The sequence below is a fragment of the Myxine glutinosa genome, chromosome 3 (genome assembly GCF_964187855.1).
Source record: "Myxine glutinosa chromosome 3, kmMyxGlut1.1, whole genome shotgun sequence".
Lineage (NCBI taxonomy): Eukaryota > Metazoa > Chordata > Myxini > Myxiniformes > Myxinidae > Myxine > Myxine glutinosa.
The window spans coordinates 148,195,551-148,216,664 of record NC_136263.1 but is presented as its reverse complement, the minus strand read 5'-3'; the positions used below and the strand labels follow the sequence as shown (position 1 = coordinate 148,216,664).

Below are 21,114 nucleotides of genomic sequence, written 5' to 3'. Positions count from 1 at the left end.
GTCTTGTTCACGTACCCCCCGGCGGCGGCTTTATCAGCAGAAGCAGCTTCTCCATGCAGGACCACGCTCTTTAGCTTAAATCGTTTTTGAAATTTTTCAAACCAGCCCTTGCTGGCATTGAATTTGGTTGGTTTGGTGGGAGATGCGGTCGATGGTTCGGATTCGGGGTCGTCGTCGCCAGCGCCTTCAACAAACTTGGCGTAAAGCTGCCTGGCCTTCTCACGGATAACGTTGGTATCCAGTGGGATATTCTTCTTCCTGCAGTCACTGATCCAAAGGGCCAATGCAGACTCCATCCTTACAATGGCCTTATTGCGTGAAGTTACCACCCTTTTCGCTGTCTGGTTAAAGGACACTGCTGCCGTCGCCCTTATATTCTTGTCGTCCTTCTTAATGTACCGGACCGTAGATTCATTGAGCCCGTAATGGCGGCCTACAGCCGCAAAGCTTCTCCCTTCCTTTAACATGTCGAGGAGTTTCACCTTCTCTACGATATTAAGCATCTTCCTCTGGCGCTTAGGTTCAGTGCCAGAACCCTTAGAAGACGCAGAACGTTTATCCGTCATCGTAGGGCTTGAAACAACTTCACAATTTTACACAAAATGAACAAAAACACAACACCGCAGGATACTGAAAAGCGTGCTCTGATTGGTCGCGTCTCATCCATCTGCCAATAGTGTGCCGCGTACGAAATCATCTGGGCAAACTAGCGCAAGCAACCCAAGCTTGGTTTTCCATACGCGCGATTCTTTGTCTACTCATTTATAATGCGTATTTTATTTCGATTTACTGTAATATTCTTTTAATATAGGTTTTAATTAATGTGGTATATTTTTATTTATATTATTAATTTTTTAGGCTAGAAAATGCTTATTTTACCGCAAAAATAATTAAAATCAAAAAAAATAAAAATACCTATAGGCCGCAGAATCCCGCGATATAATGAAAAATCCGATATATAATTTTACATATACTAGCGAGAAAAACCCGCGATGTACCGAAGCCGCGAAAAGTGAAGCGCGATATAGCGAGGGATGACAGTATGTATGTATAATGTTGTGGATATGGGATTTGGCCTCCATATCCGCTTGTAAATATTCCCCTATTTCCCCAATACTCCCCAACTATCCCCAATCCCCCATTCCCTAGTCCCATTGTCTGTAAACAACACTCTGTAGAACCGACCTTCCCCTTTTTACCCCATTAAATGTCGTGCCCAGGTCCACCGCATCTCACGTAGACAACTTTCGGACATCTTGCTAGTTATTCTTAGTCTATGTCAGTTAAGGACTCCTTTCCATTAATTCTGACTCTTCGTTGCACCAGAATGTGATTGTATGGCACCAGTAGTGAGTTTAGGACCTCCCCATACCTCCTCCCATCTTCCCCATGAAACAACAACAACAACAACTACAACAACAGCGCGCGGGGAGTGTGCGTCCTCACTCCGGCTCGGTTAGCCGCCATTGCCCATGTGCGCCGACGGGGTTACCACGAAGGGGCTGACTGTCGGCCCCTCGTCAAGGGCGGAGCCCGGTAACCCCCCGCACCCAATGAGAAGCAACGGGCCGATTCCATCTGGGGCGGAGCTAACGAGCCGAGGGCGTGTCACTCCCCGCTGGATATACGCAGCCACTTACCGGACGTGACGAGAGATGCGCCCCGAGCTTGAAGTGGAGAGAACCAGTCGCCACCTCCGAGCGCTGAGAGACCTCCCGCATCTCTGGACCGGACCGGGTCGATTCTGCCCCTGAGCCAAGGTGCACCTTGAGCCTCGACTACCTGCCCTTCCTTGCCATCAATCCCGGTGTGAGTCAGTCTTGTCCCGTTTATCTGTCGTCTGTCGGAGTTACTATAAGACCGTATTTAAGTGCCTACCTTCCTATGCTGTCTCTCTTGTCCTTGTAATCTAACGTTCCGAAATATTATAACCTCCTCCGGAGGTCTTGAGAACTGTACCCCTGGTGTCGTGTCATTTTAACCCAGCCGTTGTGTCCTTTCCTCAATTGATTTAGCGTAGCGCGACTCGGCCAACGTTCGAGTATAATCGGGTAAACTGTGCAGACGCGGTCATACCAAACCGCTCGGTAAACCAACATCCACAACCGCGTCTGTAACAATATATATATATATATATATATATATATATATATATATATATATATATATATATATATATATCTATATATAAAACACAGTTTGTGTGTGTGTGTGTGTGTAATGTTACCGATAGACTCCTAAACGGAGAGGCTCACGTACTTGATATTTGGCACAGACATGGCCATTGAACCTGGTAAGAACATGGCCGACCGAAAAATTTATTTCATAATATTTTTTAACCATATTTTTACCTCAGCGCATTTCAGCGAGGAATATTATGCACGGAATCTGACCGGCCGCAGAGCAGCGCGCTGATTCGCTCAGAGCGATCACGTGATGTTCCCTGCCGCCATTAACTCAGTTACGTGTTCGCACGTATTTCAGAGCGAAAAGCAATTGCCTTTTTTCACATTTAAGCGACGAACATTGCCATTCACACCACATAGGTTTTTTTCCCTTTCATCTTTAGATTCATATTTTTTGCCATAACATAGCGCATTATGGCTCTCTGGAGCTCGAGTTAGCCAATCACCTGGGAGCGCGAGGCCACGTTGGCCACGCCCACGACAGGGCGCAGAGTTGCAATCGATCGCTCAGAGTGATCACGTGATGTTCCTTGCCGCGCGACTATATATATATCACTCAGATCCCTCACAATCGACCACCACCACCTCCTCCTACAATACTAAAAATCACTCAGATCCCTCACAATCGACCACCACCACCTCCTCCTACAATACTATATATCACTCAGATTCCTCACAATCGACCACCACCCCCTCCTACAATACTAAATATCACCCAGATCCCTTGGAATCGACCACCACCTCCTCCTACAATACTATATATCACTCAGATCCCTCACAATCGACCACCACCCCCTCCTACAATACTAAATATCACCCAGATCCCTTGGAATCGACCACCACCACCTCCTGCAATACCAAATATCACCCAGATCCCTCACAATCGACCACCACCCCCTCCTACAATACTAAATATCACCCAGATCCCTTGGAATCGACCACCACCACCTCCTCCTGCAATACTAAATATCACTCAGATCCCTCACAATCGACCACCACGACCTCCTCCTGCAATACTAAATATCACTCAGATCCCTCACAATCGACCACCACGACCTCCTCCTACAATACTAAATATCACCCAGATCCCTTGGAATCGACCACCACCACCTCCTCCTGCAATACTAAATATCACTCAGATCCCTCACAATCGACCACCACGACCTCCTCCTACAATACTAAATATCACCCAGATCCCTTGGAATCGACCACCACCTCCTCCTACAATACTAAATATCACCCAGATCCCTTGGAATCGACCACCACCTCCTCCTACAATACTATATATCACTCAGATCCCTCACAATCGACCACCACCACCTCCTCCTACAATACTAAATATCACTCAGATCCCTCACAATCGACCACCACCCCCTCCTACAATACTAAATATCACCCAGATCCCTTGGAATCGACCACCACCTCCTCCCACAATACTATATATCACTCAGATCCCTTGGAATCGACCACCACCTCCTCCTGCAATACTAAATATCACCCAGATCCCTTGGAATCGACCACCACCCCCTCCTACAATACTATATATCACTCAGATCCCTTGGAATCGACCACCACCCCCTCCTACAATACTATATATCACTCAGATCCCTTGGAATCGACCACCACCTCCTCCTACAATACTATATATCACTCAGATCCCTTGGAATCGACCACCACCTCCTCCTACAATACTAAATATCACCCAGATCCCTTGGAATCGACCACCACCCCCTCCTACAATACTATATATCACTCAGATCCCTCACAATCGACCACCACCCCCTTCTACAATACTAAATATCACCCAGATCCCTTGGAATCGACCACCACCTCCTCCTACAATACTATATATCACTCAGATCCCTTGGAATCGACCACCACCTCCTCCTACAATACTATATATCACTCAGATCCCTCGGAATCGACCACCACCTCCTCCTACAATACTATATATCACTCAGATCCCTTGGAATCGACCACCACCTCCTCCTACAATACTATATATCACTCAGATCCCTTGGAATCGACCACCACCTCCTCCTACAATACTATATATCACTCAGATCCCTTGGAATCGACCACCACCTCCTCCTACAATACTATATATCACTCAGATCCCTTGGAATCGACCACCACACCCTCCTACAATACTATATATCACTCAGATCCCTTGGAATCGACCACCACCTCCTCCTACAATACTATATATCACTCAGATCCCTTGGAATCGACCACCACCTCCTCCTACAACACTAAACATCACTCAGATCCCTCACAATCGACCACCACCCCCTCCTGCAATCTATATATATAAAACACAGTTTGTGTGTGTGTGTGTGTGTGTGTGTGTGTGTGTGTGTGTGTGTGTGTGTGTTATGTTACCGATAGACTCCGAAACGGAGAGGCTCACGTGCTTGATATTTGGCATAGACATGGCCATTGAGCCTGGGACGAACATGGCCGAGACCATATTTGACGAGATCTATATTTTTTATTCATATTTACCTCAGCGCATTTCAGCGAAGTACCCGCTAATCTCAGCCTGTGCCAGAACAGCTCGCTGATTCGCTCAGAGCGATCACGTGATGTTCCATCCCGTCACGTTTGCACGTAATTCAGGGCGAAAAGCAATTGCGTTTTTTCACCTTTATGCGATCGTGTTTTGTGTCGATTTTGTGCGATATGAATTAAATTTTAATTCATATTTTGTGTTTACGAATTCGAATACAAAGGATTTCCCCTTTCCCCTTTCGATTTCGAATACGAATCGAATACGAGCTTGAGTCGAGAGGGCGAATGTACGGGCTGGGAAAGTACGGGTCTCCCTTCCCCCGCCCGGCAACGCCGGTACTGGAGGGCGTGGGTCACAGGATCGGTGAGTCTCCAAAATCCGCTTCGTGCTCTTGCGAAGATGCAGGACGATGTCGCGATTGTTGTGCTGCTCTCCGACCATGAGAACTGCAACGTCATTGTTGACTGGCCCTCCCCTTCCCCCTCCCCCCTCGCCCCTCCCCCTCCCCATCCCTCACCCTCCCATCCCTCACCCTCCCCTCCCTCCTACCCCCCTCCCCTCCCCCATCCCTCCCACCCCCCTCCCATCCCTCCCACCCCCCTCCCCATCCCCCCTCTTCTCCCCCCTGCCCCCCTCCCCATCCCCCCTCTTCTCCCCTCTCCCCCTCCCCCTCTTCTCCACCTCTCCCCCTCCCCCGCTTCTCCCCTCCCCCCCGTTCCCCTCCCCTCCCCTCCTCTCCCCTCCCCCGCCCGGCAATGCCGGGTACTTCTGCTAGTATATATATATATATATATATATATGGGGGGGTGGTGAGTGGATCACCCATGGGGGGCGGGGGCGTGGATCACTCACGGGTAAACACACACGGGGGGTGGGTAACACACACGGGGGGTGGGTAACACACACGGAGAGGTAACACACACGGGGGGTGGTGGGTTACATGCGGGGGGGGGGGGGGTGGTGGGTTGCACACGGTGGGTAGGGTAGGGTCGGCCACATATGGGGGTGGGGTGGGTTTCAAACCCACGGAGGGGAGGAGGGGGTCAAACACGGGGGAGTGGGAGAGGTTCGCGACGTTCATTGGTGTCTCGTTCTGTTCCCTCATTCTCTTATTCATTTTGAAAATGGAAGTTACAAATAACCCTCATGCAACTCATTGAGACAGCGCTGACATAAAGAAGCAGGAATGATCACCCACGTGCCCCACATTACGTAAGCTTGAGCTAAAGACAGCTCGGATGCACACAACGCATATGGAGCATATTCTGACGCCGAGAGCAACTCGCACCAAGGACCTGACACAAAAGCGTGATGGACAAACGTGAAATGGAGTTTCTTTATTAATCCTGGATGTGTACACGATTGATTCAGCCTTGAAAACTCGTGTGAAAATCAAAAAAAAAAATTATTGAAGATTTCAAGATTTTATTTCCTCGAGAAAACAATCTTCTTTGGGCTCCAAACAAACAGGCATTGCCTGGTGAGTGGGTTGTTGTAATCAAATGTTGTAATTGTTGTAATTAATATATCTTCGGCAATTTCCCATGTGTGCGTGAATTTTCTCCATTATTGCTGAAACCGAGACTAAAACCATCGATAAAAATGAAATCAAATCATGAATTACAGTCGAGATAAAGGCTTATGTTATGGGCCTTTGAAAATGCATTTCGTTCGATAAACGGAAAAATTCATCGGATTTTTTTTCCGTTTTTTTTCAACCGAGTCTAAAACCATGTTAGCGACTTAAAAATGAAATGACATATCGAATTAGAGTTGAAATAAAACTGTGAGAGAGAGAGCAAGACACCACAGGCCTAAAAAAAACAGGCCTCAAAGCTGTGCGAGTTAATAAAATGGTGGATATTTGTTTATGAAGCCTCTCCCAGAATGGGTGGAGCTACTCTCTAAACGGAGTAAGCCACACCCCCGGACAGACAGACAGAATCACCTACGGCTAATATAATATTGATTAGCACATAAAACACAAAAAACATAAACTGACACATAAAACATAATAAAAGAATCGTAATAATAAAATAAAGGGAAGGGGGAGACGAGATTGGGAGAGAGAGGGAAGCACACAACCACAACAGTAGAGAACAGGGACATCAGGAGATCTGTGGAAGGGAGAGGGCTGGGGGGGAGTGGTGGGAAGGGGCACACGGTATAAAACAAATTGGCATGACTAGGAATTTCAGGAATGAAGTCAGAGATTGAAAGAGGTGGATTTGGGGTGTATTAACAGGGGTAGAAAATATCAAGGTTTTGAATGGGGGAAGATAACAGATGGTGGTGAACAGCTGTTGTAAAGACTTGGAGGGAGGAGTGGGATTGAATAGAGTGTGGGAGCTTGTTCCAGAGGTGGGAAAAAAGAGGAATATAAGAGTGAAGGTGAGCAGTGAGTCTTGATTTTGGCAGTTTCACAAGAACAGGGTTGCTGGCAGTTCTTGTTCGTCCTGCAGAAATATTTGGGGGACACAGCACAGACAGAGCTGGGGGAGCTAGGCCAGAGAGGAGTTGGTAGAAGACAGACCACCAACCTGCCTGCAGTGAGAGAGTGAAAGGCCCTCAGAATCAGCTTCATCACGGGAGATGCCAATGATCCTGAAAGCTATGGTTTCTACAGCGTCAAGCCGTGCTTGGTGTGAGGCAGGAGCACCACCCCATAGGGGAGAGCAGGACTCCATCAAGTTGTGGATGAACGCTTTGTATGTGGTGAGGAGCTCAGAGGTGCCAAGGAAGGACTTCGCACGACGGAGGATGCCTAGTCGGCGACTGGCTCTGGAGGCCAGCTTGGAAATGTGGTTTTCCCAGGAAAGATCATGGCTGAGAGTGATGCCCAAAAGTTTGAGTGACAGAACTCCTTCAAGAGGATTGTTGAGAAAGTAGATGGGAGGGTTTTCCAGACGGTATTTTCGGAGAGACATAGTGAGAGTGTGAGATTTGTCAAGATTGAAAGGCATATTCGATTTATTTGACCAGTTTGTGATTTTGTCCAAGTCTGCAGAAAGTGAAGTGAAGTGCAGGCCTGCCGATCTGAGGGTTGAGATATGGAGCGGCAGAGAGTGGAGTCATCAGCATACAGATGGAGTGGATTTTCCAGAGAGTCAGAGAGATCATTGATGAATACCAAAAAAAACACAGGGCCCAGAACACTGCCTTGAGTAACTCCAGTCTGAACAGGAAGGGGAGATGAGAGAAATCCATTCAGGGCCACATGTTGACCGACTAGAGAGGAGGTCCACAAGCCATGTGTGGAGATTTCCATGGATACCATAGGAGGAGAGTTTGGTGAGCAGAGCGGGGTGCCAGACCGTATCGAAGACACGTGATATGTCAAGAGAGACGGCTCTAATTTCCTGTTTGGGATTGAGGACCTTCATCCATTGTTGAGACAGCAGAAGCACCATGTCCAGAGTATAATGACCTGCTCTGAATCCAAATTGATGATTGATGACCAGATGATCAGAGCCATTGGAGAAGAGGAATGATTTAATATCAGAAGCGATTATGGATTCCATGACCTTGCTGATGATTGGGAGCAGGCTGATTGGTCTGTCATTGCAAGGATCTGTTTTTGCACCTTTTTTATGGAAAGTGTTAATGTTGGCTGATTTCCCAGCTGATTGCAGATGACCTTGAGCAAAAGAGAGGGTGAAGAGAACAGAGAGAGGGTGAGATAGAGCGGCAGAGCAGGATTTTAGGACCCGTGGGCTGATGCCATCTGGTCCAGTTGCAGAATCAGAGTCGAGGTTTGACAGAAACTTCTCCACCTTGTCAGGAGAGAAGGACACAGAGTCCAGGAGCAGCTGGGTTCGACTGGGTAAGGTGTTTACAGAGAGAGATGGATTTGGGACACAAGATTTTGAGGCAAACACAGAGTTGAGGCATTCAGGTTTTTCACGTGCGGAGTCAGCTGTGTAGCCATTTGAGGTAAGGGGGGGGGGGGGGGGTTGCAAGGTGAACAAACACCAGGGACAGATTTAACCAGATGCCACCAGGATTTCGAGGAGGGAGAGTTTGAGAGTTCAGTCTTGAGAGTGGAGATATATTGTTTCCTGGCTCTCCTGAGGGTAGACACACACTTGTTCTGGGCTTTTGTGAAAGGAAATGGAGATTGCCTTCCGTTGGATTTGCCTTCCAAGAGGTGAAAGGAAGTTCTTTCAGGGCAACTGCCTTCACCACAGGATTCTGTTGTACCATGGACGGGAGGAATGGGTTATGACAACTGAAGACGAGGATGGAATAAATATGGTGCATGAGAGAAGAGAGCAATTTTCTTTGGAAGAATTCCAGGATGAGTTGATGTCAGAGGGCAGTGGAGATGGGAGACCAGTCCAGATGATTGATGGCTTGATTAAAGATCATGCCAGTCGGCTGAGTGAAAACGCCAGAGTCTTCGAACGCTGAGGAGTCTCTTTGAGAATGGCCAGAGACATGTCCACTTTAACAAAGAAGTTATCAGATATACCAATTGGAGCAGAAGAAGAGCAGCAGACATTTGCAGGGAAGTTAGTCATAACCAAGTCTCGAAGAGATGATGTACCTTTGACTGAGATCCGGGTGTTGGAAATTGACAGATTGTGGTCAGTCCCAATGAGGTCGCAGAATGTCCTTTGCTGAGGTGTCATGGCTGGTGAGAGAGGTACCCACACCCAGCCAGCTGGCATGATGACAGTTGAAGTCACCACATATGAGGAAAGAGAGAGTTGGGATGAGTGGATAGAAGTTGGTCCATGTTGTCAGACAGCGAGTTGTAAATGGAGTCATCACTGTTTGGTGGACGGTACAGAACACAGATGAACAAAAGCTGGGCGCGGAGGGGAACCCGTAGCCAGAGGTGCTCCTGGGTGTGGGGTGGAGGGAGGGCAGTGCAGGGAGAGTGAGGAAGAGAGTTTTTGATAAAGATAGTGTCGTGGGTTTAATAAGCACCTCGTCTCAACTCAGACCGTTTACAAGAGATTTATTAATAGATAAGAATACATGCATGGGAGACGTAGCGTTTAGGCCAGTAACACCACTTTGGGATGACACTCATGGTTCTTACACAGCCAGCATCAACATCTCAGCGAGCCACAACCCGTGTCGGCTTAATATACTTTCCCCTAGTGTCAGGATAACTCCAAACAACACTCGTGTCCCTCCCCACGGTGAAGTGAAGTGAAGTGAATTTTGTTAAATTTTTGAAGTGAAGTGAAGTGAAGTGAAACCAGTGAATTTTGACGGTGTGCCATCTTGAAGAGAAATTTGTACAGAGTTGGCAAGTCAAAGCCTCATAGGGAAAGAATGTTTTGCAAGGTCAAACATGTATAGAATATTATGATAACAGATCCTCCAAAGTCAGACCGTCAGACGCCAATGAGAATAGGTCAGTGTGTCACTGCTGTCACCATCAGCATAGGGAATTCAATGAAATCCCCCACAATAGCAACCCCACCACCCGGACAAGGCTCAGGTCTATCATACCGGAGGATGGAGTATTGGAGTAACCAGGAAGATAAATTAAGGAATCGGACATCTTGAAGGAGGAAAGTTTCTGTTAAGCAGATTAAGTCCCACCTTTTGTTCATCAGAAGCAACCTGTATGGAGAGATCAGTCATGTTTGAGCGAAGGCCCCGGATGTTTGAGCTCCATACCGTTAAGGAAGAAGGAGGGGGAGCATCGGATACAGGACAAGGGAGGGGAGGAGTATGGAAAGATGAGGGAGTAGAGGGGGAGGTAGGGAGAGCTGTAGAAACTGTGTCAGAGATTGCAGGAGAGCTAGGAGAAGGAGAAGGATGAGGAGGACAAAAGGTTTGATGGTGATGGGATGAGGGACAGTGAGGTGTTGTTTGAGGGGTGGCAGAGTGAAGTGGAAGGTTGGAGGATGTGGAGGTATGAGTTGGAAGGGAGATGAAGCAGGGAGGAGGCAGCTTTGTGCAGGAGTTAAGAGGCAACTTTGAGGAAGAGGGGTGAGAGGGGAGAATTAAAGAAAAATGGTGAGGGGGAGTTTTGAAGGGGAGGGGTGAGTGGGGAAATTAGAGGGTGAGGGGGGAGATTTGAGGGAGAGGGGTGAGGAGGGAAATTTGAGGCAGAGGAGTGAGGGGAGATTAGAAGGGGAGCTGGGAGTTTTGAAGGGGAGGGGTGAGTTGGGAGTTTTGAAGGAGTGGGAGGGATGGGGGGGGGGGGGGGCTTTGAAAGTTTTGAATGATTAAAGAAAATCGAACATTTATTACAGAATGGGTTTCTTGAGATATTCAAATCAGATATCTGTTTGAGGAGGGGTGGAATAAGTGTGAGTTTAGAGAATGAAGAAAGGAAGAACTGTACGAGATTGAATTTTTTTTGGTGATGGAAAAACTTGAGCATTTTCACGTGAAGAATGGGCAAAGATTTCACCGTCTCACTGTGCGAAACTGGTCGTGATCGACCCAAAAAGACTCATAGCAGTCATTGCTGCAAAAGGTGCTTTGACCAAGTACTGACCTAAGGGGCTGAATACTTTTGCAGCCAGTGAATTTTGATTTGTACATGTTTTTGCAGTTATTCCTGACATGTAATCTCTGTCAACTACAAGTGTTTAGTTTGATCTCTTCAGTTATGAATTTAAAAAGTTCATTTGGAAAAAATTTGTTTCTGCATAATTTATTATAATATCTAAATGTGGCATTATTGGTAGGGGCGAATACTTTTCCAGGCTTTTTTGCACTGTATACTGTTATTTTGATCATTCATCTTCCACGTGGGCTTCAACTCTCCTTCCCATCCAGATGCAATTCTCACATTCCTTACCCTAATTTATCTTGCCCTCAAAGTGTGTTCATTTTGAAATACCATAAAAACTAAGTCTTTGACTTGCACTCCCCATGACCCTTAGTTCTTCATCCCCTCTTTCGTTCCTCCTGTGTTTCTCTGTAATTAGGATTTTATATACTTATCTGTGTAATTGTGTACTTTATGTGCTTCCTGTTTAAATAGGATATATTTATTCGGAATGTTCTTTCCTTCTACATCTGCTCTTCCCATTTCCTTCCCTCTGTCCCATTCCAGCTGCCTTTGTGTTCCGTTCCTTCCCATTTTCCATATGCCCTTCCTTCCAGCACCAAACCAAAATCTTGTGCAATATTTAAATAATGCAGTGCTATTTTATTTTCGGCAAATAAAACTCCACTTTTCACACATTGCCGCAATGTTTTGTAATCATGTGCTGGAACTTAGGCTGTGAAAGTGCAGATCAGGTAGTTACAAATGCTTGCAACTTACTGATACCCTTCCGTACCTGCTCCTGCCCGCAGTCACTCTTCCCCGCGGTTCTCCTGGCCACTGCCAGTGGCTCTCCCAGCTTTCTTTGTCCTCCCCTATTCCTTCCCCTCGCTCTGATACCCTTTCCACTTCCCCTATAACCACCTCGCCCTCCTATGCTCCCCATGTCTAAAGGTTCCAAGTCATCCAGTTTCTGTTCCTCTGCTTCCCTCCCACTCAAACAAACCTTATGGGTCTCAAATATCATCTGCTCTGCTGACATTATCTGAATCTGCTGACATTATCTGGCTGACAGACACCTTTCTCAACCAGTATGTCTATAACTTGTCTCCTTCCCTCCCCGTCTTCTCTTTCATACTGTTTTGCAGACTTTGCTCTCATCAATCATCATGGTCGTGGTTTTACTGTATAGGTTCACAACTCCTTTCCTCACAGCACCTGACCCACTCCACCCCTTCCCCCCCTCCCTCCCCCCCCCCCCCCCCCCACTTCCCTTCCCGAGTCAATGGTATATTTCTGAGCGTCTCCTTCCATAACGACCTCTTGTTTGTGTTTGCATGTACTGCCGCACCCACTGCCCCTTAGCTTTGACAACTTCATCTATGAGGCTCTTTATTCAGACATGGATTTTCTACTGTCTTCGAACTCCAGTTCTCGTTTTCTAATATGTGGAAACTTGAATTCCCACAATGATAGTTGGCTGAAGTCCTCAAGCTATAGTGTATAGTCCATGATGTTATGCAGCGAGGATATTTTGAGAAGAATCTTCCCTTACTCAGTCTGCTTATTTTCAACGCGCATCTCTAAATGGCAGTCATTCTTTATTCAATTTTTATTTACTTTCCAGGAAACTGAAACTAACAAGTAAAATGTTTCGAGTTCGGAAAGTTTCATGGAGTAATAAAGATTGTGGGTCGGAATTTGTGATGACAAGAGATGGCAGTGGACTGCTTGCTTGAAGTCCTCGAGGGAAGAGTGAGACAGAACAGCCTGTGGATGGTGGTTCCTCAGGCCTAAGAAGAAAGAAAGAAAGAAAGAAAAGTGTTTGGGTGTGCAGTCAGCCTGGATTTTGGGAGTTTAAGCAGAAGGGGATTACTGGAGGAATATGTACCTTCTGCAGTTGATGGGGAAGGTCAGAAAACTCACGGAGCAGATAGAGCAATGTTGGGGAATAGACAGTAGAAAACGAAGAAACCACCAACCGACCTGCAATGGAATCGCAACAGACCTTGTGCTTCAACCTTATCATGGCAGATTCCAATAATTTAGAGAGCTTTAGATTTTACAGAATCCAGGTGAGATATGTGATGCTGAAGGCCCAGCCGATTGAGCTATGGGCAAAGGCTTCGTCAACCATGAGTAGCTCGAATTACCACCGCCACCGAAGGTGGATGGAGGTTGTGTTTTCACCTCTGTCTGTTTGTCTGTTTTTGCCTGTGATCAGGATGTCTCAAAAAGTTGTGGACGAATTTGGACGAAATTTGGTGGACAGGTTAGGTTTGCGGCGAGGACTAATTGATTCGATTTTGGTGAAGATCCTGATCCGGATCCAAATACGAGAATTCTCAAGTGATTCTTCACCATTGAGTGATCGGGCCAATAACAATAATATATAGCACGATATTTCAAAAGGTTGTGGACGGTATAGGTCGAGGCATGGACTTTCGGGAGAAAAGTATTGACTTGTATGCTAAAAATACAGTACTCACTGACTAATCCTGTCCTGAGGTACTACTTTCTGGTGTATTTTTTTTTTTCTAAAGAACGATTTTTGCTCGAAAACAAACCGTGCTGTGTATATCAACATGACACTGGCTTTGATTTCCCAATTATATTTCTGCTGAGATGCTACCAATTAGGTTTCAAAAATTGCACCTCTTTCACAGTTCAGTGTGTGTTATCTCACTTTCTTATTTTATCTACAGCTGGAAATGCTGCTTCACCTTCTCAAGTATGTATTCTTACCCAATGCTCATTTGTTTGTACATGATCTGTTAATTTATATCGTTACTTTGTAGCAGTTTCTTTTTGTGTCGTATTGGGTTTTTAAAACGTTAGCACGCAGTGAAGCATGATACGTTATTGCGTCATATGGGGATTGTTAATGATTTAACTGATATCCCATCTGATTTCCTGTTAATATTCTCTCAAAAGAGCAAACCATGAAATTCAGATACATCGGTTTTAAGATGGCTGTATCCTTGTATACTTCTTCTTTTTTTTTGTTAGCTCACCTGGATTGGGTGCCAATAAGATTTACCTTTTCCCCCTCTGCCATACCCCTCTACTTTTACTTTTCAGGTCTGACCATCTGAACACCAAATTAGGGGTTGGCCTCTTCCGTGTTCTCATCTTCACATCGATATCATGATTCTGGGATACCAGATTCAAATATTACAGTAAAATGTTGAATTGTCTGATGTCTTCTGACCTTGTCTCCTCCATGTGTGTACAAGACCCTCCATGATCCTCAGATTACTGTAATTGAGGAAAATAATTAATAAGTCGATCTTTGTCATCGCATTTTTCTGTGTAAGCTCAGACTGATTCGAAAGTGCATTATGGTGGTTGGACCACCAATTCAGTCTGACTATTACATTTTTCTGCCTCTTAAAAGGTCGATGCATTATTTTTTACCTTTATTTATTCCCATAACTAGGGAAGATCCCATCCTCACAGGTGGGATAATTTCCTACCATTGTCGACTGGTTAATTCCCCTAAAATGGGTGTACAGTATTTCAGTATGACTTGTAATACCACTTCCCACCAGCAGTGGCATTATACAATACACATTTACAGAGAAAGAATTTTGGTGCTCACACACCTACCAAATTTATTTTACCACCTGAAAAGGTTCCTGTGCACCTCTCACCCTCCCCTCGACTCACCCCAGTATGACCAGCAGTTCTCAACCAGCAGTTCAGGAGTGCATACAAGTCAAACAAACTGCACAGGCAGACACTTCTCAAGTTATTCTGTGATTTACATACAGGCTATTGCAATGTTTAAATTTATCTTAGGTACATAGTCAGATAAAGGATGTTTTGATTTTACGAGGTTCTCCTTCAATCAAATAATGGTCCAGAAGTAGGAAAAAAAAATCAAAAGGTTAAAATTGTCATTTAAGAGGCATATAAAATCATTTCATGTTGCTATACCGTTTGATAACCACCGTAGGGCAGGCATGTTGTGGAGTTTTTTTTATATTCCTGTATGTGTTTGAGTTTGTAAATGTCTGTTCGAGACCTTGGAAAAAAAAAAAAACCCCAATAGCTTTAGATTTTGGCATTCGGAGAAAAGATAATGGGTTCAACTGAAGTCATTTCTACATCTAACTTCGTTTGGCAGATCCATGACAACTTGAAGTGTCATGGATCTGTAAAACCAAGGGGAAGCTTCTCACCTGAGCAATTAGCATCTTTTAAGCAAACAGTTGGTGGTTCTCATGGAAACCTTTGTGATGAGTACAAACCCTTAACTTTTGACCCAAAAATCTGTTGTTTTGTTCCATTTCCCCATTCTTTTGTTCCATGTTTCCTGGTGACAGTGCTGAGGAGACCCATCTCAGTAACAGAGCTGCTGAGTCCTGGAGCACCTTTCCTCAGGAAAACACTCACAGTAAGTCTCTCAATGTCTTCTCTACGAAGAAGGCAAACCGAATATGATATTGAGTGAGACCTTGATGGCAGTGCTGTACACATTCATACATTTTATGGTTAAAAATAATAGTGTCATTTGAGCATACATCACACTGATGTTGGATTGTGAGAAGACCTAATATGGGACTTTCAAAATGATGTAATCTGCCCAGAATGCTTGGCGAGCATGTGCAGAACCCCTTAGCGGCAATGTTGATTGGGGAATGTTAACATATAATGTGGGTGCGAGATAATGATTGTTATCTGAAATGGCTCACAAAGCTTATTTAAAAATACTTGGAGAAGTTCCTAAGAGAAAGGGGTGTGCCTCTGCAAAAACAAAATAATTGGAGGACTTTCTCAGCTTGCTGAAAGAGCTGAGGTATTGCAGCTCCCCGTACTGCAAAAACTCCCAACGATGTGGTCCGGTGTGTACCCTGGTTAGAATAGGTACACCGTATCCCTGCGTGTCGTAAGAGGGTTGGCGTCAGGAAGGGCATCCGGCCATAAAAAAAACATTGCCTCAAAAAAAGAGAGCCATGACGATCACAACTACATATGGGCAGGGTACAGCCCGAAGTGGAGATCGGTTTCTGAGGTTTGGGACATGGAATGTAGGGACAATGACAGGGAGATCAGGAGAAGTGGTGGAAGTATTGGTCAGAAGAAGAGTGGACATATGTTGTGTGCAAGAGACGAGATGGAAGGGAAGTGGTGTGAGAATGGTGAAGGGTAGGCAGGGACAGAAATACAAGTTTGTGTGGCAAGGGTGCCCGGAGGGCGTGAATGGTGTTGGTGTCCTGTTTTCTGAGGAGTTTGTAGGCAGTGTGGTGAGTGTGACTAGAGTGAGTGATAGGTTGATGATGGTGAAAATGATGATTGGAAACCTCTTGGTGAACATCATCTCGGGATATGCTCCGCAGGTTGGTCAGAGCGATGAAGAGAAGGACAAGTTCTGGTGTGCGATAGAGAAGCTGATGGAAAACGTGAAAGATGAGGAAGTTTTTGTGGTAGGAGGAGACCTAAATGGACATGTGGGAAGGAGTATGGACGGTTTTGAGGGAGTTCATGGGGGTTACGGATATGGTGTGAGAAATGGAGAAGATGAAAGGATTTTGGAGTTTGCTGATGGAGCTGATTTGTTGATTTGTAACACTCAGTTCCAGAAAGGGGATAATAAGCTTGTTACATACACGTCAGGTGGGTAGACGACAACCGTTGACTACCTGATGGTGCGTAGGCGAGATAGGGGGCGGCTCTGGGACACAAAGGTGATCCCGGGGGAGGAGGCTGTTTCACAGCACCACTTGGTTGTCTGCAACATAAGGGTGAAAGGTGCGAGGAGAGCTCGGCGGGTGAAGTACCAACCGAGAATGAAGGTGTGGAGGTTGAAAGAGGTGACAGTAATGGAGGCATTAAAAGAGAGGCTGAGTAGGGTAGAGGATGATGTGGTTGAGCTTGAACGTGGTTGGATGTCAATGAAAGATAGTCTGTTGGGAGCCGTTGGTGAGGTATGTGGATGGACAAAAGGACCACCGAGGCACTCGGAAACATGGTGGTGGGATGACGAAGTTGGAAAGAAGATTGACGAGAAGAGGAAGAAGTTCAAGGAGTGGCAGAAGGCGAAGGGTACGGGAGCAGAAAAAGCAGAGCATGAAAGTTAAAGGCAGCCAAGAAGGCTGCAAAGAAAGAGGTAGCAAAGGCGCAGGAGGCATGTAGGAAAATGTTCGGAGAACGCTTGGATTCGGAAGAGGGTCAGAGAGCGGTATTCAGGATTGCAAAGCAGATAGCGAAAGAGAGGTGTGATGTGATGGGGGTGAGTTGCTTGAAGGATGAAGTGGGATAAATCGTTGTGGACCCAGTTGGAATTAAAGGAAGATGGAAAAGATATATGGAAATGCTGTTGAATACAGAGAATGAATGGGGTGGCAACATAGAGAGTAACCCAGTTTTAGGACCGGCAGAGAAGATAACTGAGAAGGAAGTTGAGGAAGCGATAAAAGCAATGAAGAGTATAAAAGCGGGAGGGCCGACGGGAGTTGTGGGAGATATGTTGAAAGCAGTAGGAAGTTGGGGTGTGAAGAGAATGACAGAGATCTGTAATCTGGTGGTGAAAGAAGGCCGCATTCCAGTGGATTGGGAACTGAGTACATTCGTCCCTCTATACAAGGGGAAAGGTGACCCTCTGGAGTGTGGCTCGTACCGAGCGATAAAGTTATTGGAGCATGGAATGAAGGTATTGGAAAGGGTGTTGGAGAGAAGGATAAGGAAGAAGGCGAAGATCGACGAAATGCAGTTTGGATTTATGCCAGGAAGAGGAACGACAGACGCGCTCTTTATTGTGAGGCAGTTGCAGGAGAAGTACATGGAAAAGAGGAAGAAGTTGTTTCTTGGGTTTGTTGATCTGGAGAAAGTATTCGATAGGGTTCCACGCGAAGTATTGACATGGGCATTGAGGAAGTTAGAAGTGGAGGAATGGTTGATCAGAGTAGTGATGGCAATGTACAAAAGAGCGCGCACAGCTGTAAGGATGAAGGACGGGAACAGTGGTGAGTTTGAAGTGAAGGAGTGAGTGCATCAGGGGTCGGTACTATGTCCACTACTATTTGTAGCTGTGATGGAGGTGCTGGCTCGGAATGTAAAGGAGGGTTTACCGTGGGAGTTGTATGCAGATGATCTGGTGTTGATTGCGGAAAGTATGGATGGACTGAAGGAAAAGATGAACAAGTGGAAGGAATGTATGGAGACAAAAGGTCTGAAGGTGAATATAGGAAAGACGAAGGTGATGGCAAGTGGTAAAGCATGTGGTGAGGTGGAAAGAACTGGGAAGTGGCCATGTGCTGTGTGCAGGAAGGGTGTCGGAGTGAACTCCATTCAATGTACAATGTGCGCTGAGTGGGTTCATAAAAAATGTAGTGGTCTGAGAGGGTCATTAACCAGTGTGGCAGCTACATTCAAATGTAAGGTGTGCACAGAGCTGCAGATGGAGGAAATGTTGAGTTGGATCTTGGAGATGGCATGAAGCTGGAAGGTGTGAAAACATTTTGCTACCTCGGAGACATGCTGAATGGAGAAGGTGGATCAGACACGGCAACGGTTGCTAGAGTGAGATGTGCATGGAAGAAGTTTCGGGAACTGAGTGGCGTGCTGATGAGGAGGGGAGTGTCGTTGAAGCTGAAGGGAAAGGTGTATGCTGCATGTGTGAGAAGTGTTATGATTTACGGGAGCGAGACATGGGTCATGAATGTAGAGCAGCAACGAAGGCTGGAAAGGGTGGAAATGCGAATGGTTTGGTGGATGTGCGGAGTATCGTTGAGAGAGAGGAAGACAAATGATGAATTGCGAAAGATGATGGGAATAGAGCCTGTGATTGATGCTGTGAAGAGGAACAGGTTGAGATGGTTTGGTCATGTGTTGAGGAAGGATGAAAGTGAGTGGTTGAGAAGAGTGATGGAAATGAATGTAGAAGGAAGTAGAGGACGGGGAAGACCGAGAAAGACTTGGCTAAAGATGGTGGAAGAAGAAATGCGGGCAAGGGGGTTAACAAGGAGAGATGCAGAAAATAGGGCAAAATGGAGAAGATTGTCATGGGGACCGCAAGGCTAACCCCCGCTCTAGCAGGGAAAATGGCCTTAAAATGCATGTTGTTGTTGTTGTTGTTGATGTGGTCCGGTGAAATGCTCAAAGGATCGTGTATGGGCGCTTTCTACCCAAAACCTGACATCCTTGCGAGTGAGTCGGCTTTGAAATTTGCAGGAATACCTCCTGTGAAATTTTGATTTCTTTAATGGACGTCTGCAATTGGGAAGACAATGCTGTGTGTCATTACTCATTACCAACAAAATTATGGCTACCAACTCTTTTGCCATTGTCTTACCAGCAGTTGGTCAGGGCAGGAACTTTTGGAATTTGGCCATGGTGCTGGTGATCGTTCACCTTCTCTTCATGAAGGATACTGTGAGATCTTTAATGCCCACCAACTAATGCTGGCAGAAGGGACACCAGTTTATCGTCCATCTGAGGGACGACATACACATTAATGAATCACCCTGCCTGTGAAAAACTGGGATAACAGTTTACAGCTGGGTCGGATTCAACTCAGGCTAGACAGCATCGAGTAGAGTGTGCATCCGTCTAGGCCAGGGGTTCTTAACCTTTTTCCCTGTCAAGACCCCCAATGGATTGCCCACGATGTCCCCATACCCCCTCTGCCAGACTGTTGAATGTCAAGACCAGCACGGAAGGTGCGCATAGCTAGGGGGTACTGGGGGCATGTCCCCCTAGAATCTTTTTGGATATCTAGGTGCTCTGTGGTGCATTCTGAGGGGTGTTTTTACTTTAATTGCCTATTTTTATTGAATGAAAATTGGTAACTTATTACCCAGAAAATGGGCCAAGTTCAGGGATCCGTGCCTGATTACCAGTCCCATTAGGTTCCAGTGTGACTTCAAAATATCTCAATAGCTTAGTTTTACATATGGATAATTAGGAACAGACAGGAAAGAAAATCATTAGGATTTTATCCCTATTTATTTCTTTGCTTGTTAACAAAGAAACAAAACAAACTAAACGAAACTAAAATATGCAAGTTTTATGCAAGCCGTTTTACTAATCTCTAGAGATTGTTGCTGCTGTTTTCGTGCAATCAGAATATGGAATCGGGGCACAGTTCGTGACAACACCACTCGTATATCATCGGACACATCAAGTCGATTTCTCCACTTTGATTTCAGGTTCAATAATGCAGAGAAACCTGTTTCACAGAGATATGTAGTTGTGAAGGGAACCAACACATTCATTGCCTTCTTTGCCAAGCTAGGGTAAGCTGCTATCTGCTCACACCAAAACTGCTTAAAATCCAGCCCAGCCTTTCCGAAATCAGCTTTCTTTCTTTGATCTTCTTGGAACTCGATCAAATCATCCTTCACTAAATCGTTATCACTCATCGTAGATGAGTAATTTATTACGAGTCCCATACCCCCAGATTTTGGTCCCCATACTGCCAAGGGGTATGGATACTCCAGGTTAAGAACCCCAGCTCTAGGCCAACCTGCTAGCTTACTCATGTTCACTGATATGTCATGATATGAGCCTTCATTACATCATCATTTGTAGGTTTGAACACCCATCTTCCAGATCGCTTGGTGCAAAGATTTTCATCGTGGGCCACGTTATCATGAATTACTCAACACTTACCAGGCATACAGACTTTTACATGACTGGGATGTCATCGTGGAACCGCTGCGAGTCTGCCTTGAATGGTGGTTAATTAACCTCCTAAGTCAATAACTGTGCACTTAATCGCCATGTCATGGAAACATTTCCGGCCCGGCTACTAATTTGGTCATTTTACACAATTGCGAACCTGAGGCATTTGCGAATAACAGTCATCCCGGTGATGAGTAGCAACACCTGTTTTCCAAGTTGGGAAACTATGTTGGATACACCCTCAGTAATTGACAGAAATCACTGGAACCACTTTAATATTGAAACTATATCACTCGACTGTTTTTGAGAAATGCTTCGCAAATTCT

At 45.7% G+C, this 21,114-nt stretch overlaps 1 protein-coding gene across 2 annotated transcripts in view; it reads left to right on the top strand.

The window, feature by feature from the left end:
- The window catches only part of DEPTOR (DEP domain containing MTOR interacting protein), a 149,855-nt gene that overhangs the window by 103,285 nt on the left and 25,456 nt on the right, over positions 1-21,114 (top strand). For both annotated transcript variants that reach the window (XM_068109955.2, XM_078774670.1), the window contains one exon: positions 15,490-15,560. In XM_068109955.2, the coding sequence (XP_067966056.1) occupies positions 15,490-15,560 (71 nt within the window). The remainder of the gene's footprint in view (positions 1-15,489; positions 15,561-21,114) is intronic.